Here is an 8,595-nt window from a genome sequence, read left to right as displayed (position 1 = left end):
ACTTAGATAGTTGGTTTAATTTTATAAGATGCTGGCAAAGGATGATGAGTTCTCCTCCTTTAATTTCCAAGTCAATAGCATTAGCAATTGATCATTGTGAGCTACAAAAGCCCACAATTTTGAATATTACATATATTGCAAAATTGGATTCCAGAAACAGAAATAGAGTATGGGTGCAAGAATTCAATCTACAAATCACTGATTGCAGCAGCAAAAAAACTTTCCACCGGAGACAGAAGAGCTACAAATTAATTTGAGAGAATGGATTGGGTTCCGTGCCTAGCTTAAATTCATATGATAAAACAACAAAAAAGAATAAAAACGAAAATGGAACAGAGGAGTAGGGAATTTGTGAAGGGAACTCGAATGTTTCCTCTTCCCCTTCCTCCCTCTGGGAGTATATGAATGTCCAAGTCTCAAATTTTGCCGCCCTTTACATTTGCTTCAGACTCATTGCAGTTTGCACTTTGCAGCCTACCCCGTTTCCCTTGAAGGTTAAATTAAAATTAAAAAAGGAAAAAAAAAAAAATACAGTCACGCTTCTCTCTCCTCCTCTCTAAACTGCTCCAGCTGGCTTGCTTGCCACTTTGAGTTCATCATTATGCTGCTGCTCTTCCTTTGTCACTGCTCTCTCATCAACACCAGTTTCATCCATGCTTCCATTGCACTCCTGCCTGTGCACCTTTCCATCCAATTTCCCTTTTGGAGAAACAGTGTTGCTGTTACTACTCGATTTTCCTGATCCATTTTCTTTTTCTGTTGGGGCGGCTGTCTCTACAGAGGTAGAGGTTGCTTCAGTTGATATGTGTTGAGGAGATGAAGAATTACCAGAGCCAGGTGGAGGAAGGAAAACTCCAGTGCCTGGGACTGGGAGACGAGGAGGAGGATGCCTTGGAGGAGCTGCTGGCCACCCAGGTGACCCAGTTGGGAGGGGAACTGGTGCAGGGAAAGGCATGGCTGGTGCAACTGCGGTGGTCACGAACAGTGGTTGCATGCCGTTTGGAGGTGGAAGCTGTGGCCGCATGGGTGGTGCTGGTGCCGGTAATACCCCAGTTGTTGGGACTGCTCCATAATGTTTTGGGCCCATAGGATGGCGCATATGGTTGGGTGATCTACTAGGAGGCGGAACCCAGTGAGATGATTGTGCTGCAGGTGGAAGAAGTCGCTGACCATCACTTGCCATGGTTTTTTTTGGTTGAGATTTTGTGAAGGTAACAAGAATACGTTGCTTGCGTAGGGAGGGAATAGCGTGTTTGGCAAAATCTGCTGATTTTCCTTGCATCACAAGCAGGGATCTGTGTTGCAGAGTGGGAAATATTAGATACGCAGCATTTGAATTAAGTAAAGAAGGTGCAGAGAGAAAAAAATATATATTGACAGAGAGCTTCAATATCGATTGCTTAGATACAAGAGACAAGCTTAAGAGAACCTCTGTAGTCCCAGGGTGCAGGGAGAAAGAGAATTATTTAACACATAGAAAGAGATTTGAAAATGATTACCCAGGTACAAGAGAAAGCTTAAGAGAGCCTCTGTAGTCCCCAGGGTGGTCTGCTCCAATTACTCTCCCAAAAGTCATATCGCATTCAGTCAAAAATAGGATACAAACAGGCCTACCAAACCAAGTTGGCCAGATGTGAGGCTGCGAATGATCACCCTACAAATAAAGGCAACAAAAGTAAGAATGCTTAGCATAATGCAAATTTTTTGCAGTCCATAGAAAATTACTATAATTAGCAACCTCATTGTAAAAATCAATTATGCAAGCATCCGGCTTCACAGTCAAGACTTGTGAGCCAACCAAGTGCCCAATAACATCCTGCAGCAAGGAAGGTATAGATTCTGTTCTTCGATCTGCAAATTCCATATAAAGTTAAATAGATTATAATTAAGAGAAATCCAGATTTAAAATTTCTGCTTAATTCCAAAAGAGATCGAAAGAAGCATTTTCTTTTATTTATTGTTGCAGAAGAATCACAAAAAAATCTTCCATAATTTTCACAGAGAGCTAAATACTGTGGAACATGCCTTTTGAAGTCCCAACCACACTTTCATCTTCAAGAGGTGCATCTGCAATGGGGACGCCCAATTGAATCATCTCTCTTCCATGCCCCTTCATGGGCCTCTTCGAAACCACAAAGGTCTGTCCTGCTTCTTGTAAAACAATAGTTTAGAAAAACTTGACATTTAATGGAGAGGGAATCCTTTGTTATTAAGCCACAAGAACACTAAAATTGATATCATGTTATGTACTAGATTAGGAAGCTATTCCAATCATGATAAAAGCATCAATATAGAGATATGTTCAACAACTTTTCCATGCATTCCAAAGCACATACACATAAGAACACATGTGCCCATAAGTTTCATCTACCACCTTAATTTTATTATTTTATTATAGTTAGGACATCTCAAATCTCTTCTGCAGCCTTGCACTTCATGAAATATTATTTGGATAATAATATTGTACAACCATTCAAGATGTATTGTTTACAGCATCCATAGCATAATGATCCCCTATACAATCTAAAATCAGCTAACTTTCCAAAGGGAAAATTTTTTCCCCATAATCAAAAGATACACAAAAACTGCACCTTCTCTTTAAAAACCACGAGGAAGCTATCTGTCCCTACACAAAATCTATGAGAAAAGACTACAGATTCTCCCACAAAAGTCTTCAACCAACAAAAAAATTGCATCTTAAAAAAAAAGCTATTCCTCACGTGTAAAGTTCTTCCACCAATTCTCAAGTAAAAAACAACCAGCTAAACCTGCTACTGTCTCTAGGATTAGGGTAGTGTAGGGTGTGGAAAGAATAGGAAGGCAAAATAGCCAAAATGTTACATGAAGGAATTGGGTGTATGGGGATATTTGTTAAGAACGGTTTGGCCTTAGCGGACAGTCACAAGGAAGATAGAGATTAAAATGGAAAAGGAGAATGGAGGAGAAAGTCTTATATAGGCATTATGGTGGTGCTTGCCAATAGAGATGGTGTGCCTAACAGAGGAGAGCACTGGCCTGTATGCTTTTAGCAGAGCAATACCAGTCAATGTTTTGACAGGAAGGAGGCCAATAGAGCTACCATCCACTAGTCCACGCTATATCTACAACAATGGCATAAAGGTCATATAAGAAATAAAACATTGATATTGACAATAATATCAAGGTAAAAAAGATATAGATATATATCAGTAGGGATATCAATGTATATATTGATCTCAAGAGGTATGTTGAAAGACTCTAAATAATTTATAGATACTAGACGCAACACGCATGCTGTATGTACAATTAATTTCATTTTTAACATAAAATTATATAAAAATTTAAAAAAATATTATGATGTGGTGGAAACCATCCTTTACATGGAGGCTAAATAAAGATGTGACTGAAAAATAATATGAAAAACAACAAATTCATGTTGGTAATGGTTTAATTTTTTTTATATTTAATTGTGATGGGGCCCACAAAATAAATTACTACTTTATTTTTGTCATCAAATTAATGATCTTGATAAAATAAGGTGAGATAAATAATTTAATAGCTTAATAACTGTTTGGAGAGATGGAAGAGAGAGATCTCTCCATCCACTTTCTTAAGAGTATAGATGACAGGTGTATCAGTATCAAACTGTTTACTAAAAGTCCAAGATACCAGAAATATTCATGAAGATATCAAACAGATTTACTGCCATGCAGGCATACAGGCCCCATCAGAGGTTCAATGAATAAAGGTTGGATCTTCCCGTGAGTTTATTGTAACATTAGCACGGACACACAACTACTCATACATATATAAATATATGTATACACACAAACATAAATATACAAGCATCTATGTGTGTGTGTGTGTTGTGCCAATTGATTAAAACCTAGCGAACCATTCAGGATGTCTCAAGGTTTTGAAAGAAAAAAAACAAGCGGTGTGATTTTGAAATAATTTGGGTAAAACTAAAGACCAATCTAAAACAAGGCATATGACAGTGAACTCAGATATCAATTATTTAATTATTTACCTTGACTCTTGATTTCTATACAATTTACCAACTTTTAAAATAAGTACCATGTTTTCAAGCTCCTTAGCATTGCTAAAACACATAAAACCATCCACATTGTGGCAAATGCGTCCAGACACCAATCTCCCGAAACTTCAAACCATGAGGATTGAAGATGCTTCTAGTCACAATTTTATAATTATTAACATATCATGGAGAGAAATAAATATCAAATTTCGCCTATAATGTAAGGATCTAAATACAGATAGCAGAAAAGAAAACAAAAGAAATATTAAAAGTGATTTTTCTTTACAGGTAAACAGAAATATGGAAGTAACCCTTCTTCCTAATGGTTGAAAGAAAAAGGCATTGGTGAACTTACCTTGCAACTGTCCTCTTTTTCCGGCAGCTCTCAAATCATTTACTAGTGAAACAAATTTTGAAACTTCTGAATCATCAAAAAGTTCTTCATACAATTTTAGCCCATCAACCACGTTAACCTATAACGAAAATTGGTCCATATGAGGAATAAAAGGAGCAAGAGAAAATGGGAAAAACAAAAACAAAACAACAACCACTTTAAGAGAAGCTATTGTTTCAAACTGGAACTACTATAAAAACAAAGATACAAGTAGAAGGGCAAAGTAACACTACCGCCTTGCCATCAAATATCTCGGTACCAACAAATGTTTTTGGACTAGTAGTGGGATTCGGCTTCTCATTCTGATTCTGGACAGGATGTGCATTGTTCTCCATAATCATGTTACAAGATCCTAATTTAAAGGGAAAAATAAAAAAACTATATTCAGAAATTTCAGCTGATAGCTAATGTCAATCATGTGGCAAAGAGATTTTTAAAATAAATGCAATACAAGTGTGTTGAAAGGACAATCTTTTTACTTAGGATCGCAACACAGTCATAACTGTATTTTAACTAAAACAGCCACCCAATGCTTCATGCAAGAAGAGGCAATCATAATCAGCCTTCAGGATATTTCCTATTCAGCATAACCTTCTTCTATTTCAGAAACCTCCTTATGGCAACCTCACCCTAGAGGAGCCCCTTGGATATCTTGAAGGTGAAACAGCTCCTCTCTTGGTGAATGGGTCAAATGGGTATCATAGTCTTTTGCAAAGATTGGCTGAAATTTTTTAGCTCTATCTAGAGCAAATAGAGTCGGTAATTCTACTCAAAACTAAGCTCCTGATGATTCTAATGCAGAAACACATACACAGACACACAAATGGAAAAAAAAAAAAAATTGCCTTTAGGATTTAACGTGCCTCCATCATCCATGTCATTGGCCTCAGTCTCTGAAATGCCACATCGGGATCCTTCTGAGTTCTCTGAACTCTTCGAACAGCTATTTGCATTGGGTTTTGCAACAGCATCTGTTCCAGCTGTCCAAAAATAACAAAATTCATAACTTCTGCAAATACTTTCTTAAACACAAAACATTATTTCCATTAATAGCTATGTTTCATAATCTTTGCATTTTGAGCCATTTGATTTAAATAGAACTAATAAAAAAAAAATCAGTATCAGACAAGAACCATTACTTAGATGTCACAATTGTTCTTCTTTTAAGTGATAAAAACAACCTGACATTCCATAGCTTTAAGCTCTCTAGGAAATAGCACAGAATGAATGGAAATGACACACATTATGCACAGCAACCTTGGAGGAAGAATTAGCCACAAACGCATACATAAAAATAAAGTAAAACAATCAAACAGGACATTGCTGAGCAACCCAAATCTAAGTTTTTTTTGTTCTTTCTTTTCTTTTTGAAAACGGATTCTTTGAGCTGTAAGCCCTCATTTTATTTTTGCAATTTTTTTGTTTTGAACTTCTCTTATGATTGTATGTAGCTTCAATTGAATCATTATGAAAAGCCCTCAGAAAACGAATAGATCATGCTATATATCCATTCTAGTATGAGTCTCAGCCAGAAGGAAATTTTTTAAGTTAAAAATTGCACACAGCCTTTTAAAGGTTGCAAGTGGCTTCAATTCCCTTATAATATTGAGTATATCAAATTTCATTGAACGACAAATGGGGGCCATATTTTAAGAAGTGCAAATAGAATGCCTTAATTAACCAAAACTATGTATCCTGTACAATCCATGCAAAGTGACAGTTCAGAATAAAACATCTTTCAAAACAAGGAGTTACTTAAGGCCCAAAGAAAATTTTCCTAATTCTTTTTTTCTTTGAGAGCTTGGGCTCTCTCTTTTGCTCTGTTCTTAGATTATTGTTTCTAGAGCTGAGCCCAGATAAGCCTAGTGTATATGGTTGCTATTTTAATGTAACAATTCGATCTTTTTGGGGGCATTTGAATGTTAAGCATAAATGCAGCATAACAAAAGCCAAATTATTAGCATGTTTTTCATTGCACAAGAATTTTGTAAAGCATGCAGTTTAGCATTTTGAGGAAAAAAAAATAGAAAAACACAAAAAATAATGATTCGATGAAGATGAAGTTGTCCTACAAAACGTGTCACCAATTTTCTAACCTCCCATCAATGGCAGGAACCCCGGGTGAAAAGCATATTTTTCCACTATTCCACATTGACTAAAACGGAGTCCACATTAAATTACAGGAGATATGATGCCATCATGAATGGATTGAAGGGGCAAGTGTGATTTGGAAAGAATAATTTCCTTTCATCAAATACAAACAAATTTGCATAAAATGTCTGTGTGCGCTCTTATAGAAGAAAAGGCAATATGATGTAATGACCGAGTTGGAAGCTATCTCCAGGTCATACAAACTTTTCCTTATCAGTCTGCAAGGTTAATCATATTACAGTTACCAAAACCCTAAACTTTTTCAAAATATACATATATTAGCTTCACAGCTGAGGAGTTAGTCTCTTTGTCAATAGCATTTAAACAAGAAACGAGTTGAAATTACTAATGACAAAGGCACAATGGATTAGGGACAATCAAAATGACTCTCAACTTTTACCTTTCTTCTCCTCTGCAGCGGCCAAATCCTTATCTTCCAATTTTCCAACAACGTCTCCTTTGTCTCCTCCTTTCACATCATCGTATATTTCACTCACTCGCTCTCCTTTCTCGAGGGTACCAGACGAATTAGCATCATGACTATGATTCTCAAAATTAGAGTTATGACTATCCTTGGCAGTCTCACCCCTCTGCCCCTGCCTATATGCAACACCATATCTCTTGTACTCCTTCCCCGCACCCTTCACCGGATCCAAATGCCTCTGCTGTCTCCTCCACCCAACCTGCTGCAACGCATAAATGACCTCCGCCACAGAAAAATACTGCTGCATATGCAGCACCGAACTCCAATTGTACCGCCTCTGTTGAATACAGCCAATCACAGCATCATACTCCCCAGGCTCGCCGATCAAGCGTAAATGATTACAGAGCGAGTCAATAATAGCATTGGCTGCCGCGAATTCCCCGCGCAGCCAGGAGATAAAGCCGTCGCGCTCGTCGGGAAACCACTGCCGGTGGTGGTGGATCTCAGCGGCGCCGCCGCCGCCACCCCGGCCTCCACCTCCCGGAAACTGCATTTTATCCGATATCACCACATTTCCCGATGGCATTGCCATGAGAATAAAGCGTCTCAATCCCAAACTAGCAGACAGACAGCATGCTCAGTCTCAGATCTATAAAAAACAAAAATGGTATACTCTGGGCGGATCAGCCACAAATCTATAACAATTTCATAGTCCAAATTACCAAAATCACAGTAGATAAATACCAAAAATAAAAGAAATGAAGAGTGGAAATATGGATCAGATGAAATTGGAGTAGCGTAAAGCTCAGATCTGAATGGAGACGGGAGAGGGATGGAGCAATAGAGGGTGACGTGAAGTGAGGGTTTAGACGGAGATCTAGGGTTAGTGAAGATGGAGAGAGAAAGAGAATGAGGGATAATGGCTTATTGAGCACGCGTATGTTGTATAGTGGTCTTAAATGGTGGCTCTCTTCTTTCTTTCTGGTTTCAGGACCTGATGGGTGCGGGGAGTGTAGATAGGACCAGAATGGAATATTCTTGATCTAAGGACCGTTTCTGTAATTTCCCACTAACGCGGTGCTTCCCCCTGCTCTGTTTTCCTTCTTTTCTTTTCCTTTCTTTTTCTTCTTTTTTCTTGATTTGTCTCCTCTTTGTTACCCATCGCATACTTACAAACCTTGCATCTCATTCGCGGCAGCCCCTCCCCAACTTGCTCTTCCCCTTTAATAATTCTCTGTAATCTTCCAAATTTTGCATGTGCACTCACAAACCCACGCCATTTTTAACTCTGCTCGTGATCAAATTTTTTTTTTTTTTAAAAAAAAAAGTTGAAAAATCGTACCTCATATTTTTATCTCATTGTATTATCAAATGGAATTATTGATTTCAATTTTATAATTGAGTGGGAAAAAAAAAAAGTGTGTAGAGGTACCCTGTAGGCCAGGTTCCTTAGCTTCCTGCGGAGGTGCCTTTTCTTGGGTACATACGCCAAGGTATCTTATTTCACTCGGATTATTATTACATTAAACGTGGGTCTCATGGGATATATAACCCACATGGATTACGTAATTAATCCTTTATTATAATATTTCATTTTTAAAATCTGACCAT

General features: G+C 37.7%; 1 protein-coding gene across 7 annotated transcripts; it reads right to left on the bottom strand.

Annotated features, from left to right (window-relative positions):
* Positions 1-63: 63 nt before the first annotated feature.
* LOC100252594 (RNA demethylase ALKBH10B) lies at positions 64-8,175 on the bottom strand. 7 transcript variants are annotated; one of them, XM_010650084.3, is made up of 9 exons: positions 7,729-8,092; positions 6,961-7,633; positions 5,255-5,389; positions 4,643-4,761; positions 4,371-4,488; positions 2,026-2,148; positions 1,739-1,851; positions 1,500-1,654; positions 64-1,295 (listed from the first exon to the last, which is right to left on the bottom strand). In XM_010650084.3, exons 2-9 carry the CDS (start codon positions 7,574-7,576, stop codon positions 557-559), a joined length of 2,118 nt encoding a protein of 705 aa, XP_010648386.1. In that variant the 5' UTR covers positions 7,577-7,633; positions 7,729-8,092; the 3' UTR covers positions 64-556. The 7 variants fall into 7 exon arrangements, with proteins under 7 accessions (XP_010648386.1, XP_059595250.1, XP_059595255.1 ...); XM_059739267.1 differs by having other exon boundaries at positions 2,026-2,145; positions 7,729-8,090; XM_059739272.1 differs by having other exon boundaries at positions 2,026-2,145; positions 5,273-5,389; positions 7,729-8,090.
* Between the last annotated feature and the right edge of the window lie 420 nt (positions 8,176-8,595).

This window comes from Vitis vinifera, chromosome 1 (genome assembly GCF_030704535.1).
Source record: "Vitis vinifera cultivar Pinot Noir 40024 chromosome 1, ASM3070453v1".
NCBI classification, from domain to species: domain Eukaryota; kingdom Viridiplantae; phylum Streptophyta; class Magnoliopsida; order Vitales; family Vitaceae; genus Vitis; species Vitis vinifera.
The sequence above is the reverse complement of the archived record's forward strand: the minus strand, read 5'-3'. Positions and strand labels throughout refer to the sequence as shown.

Bases quoted from the DNA above. Each gene is read 5' to 3' on its own strand.
- LOC100252594 (XM_059739260.1), bottom strand. From the start codon at position 7,576: ATGGCAATGCCATCGGGAAATGTGGTGATATCGGATAAAATGCAGTTT. The intron at 4,489-4,642 runs GTAGTGTTACTT...TTTTCGTTATAG, and splicing joins AGATATTTGATGGCAAGGCG to GTTAACGTGGTTGATGGGCT. The intron at 2,149-4,370 runs GTAAGTTCACCA...TTTTACAAGAAG, and splicing joins AAAAAGAGGACAGTTGCAAG to CAGGACAGACCTTTGTGGTT.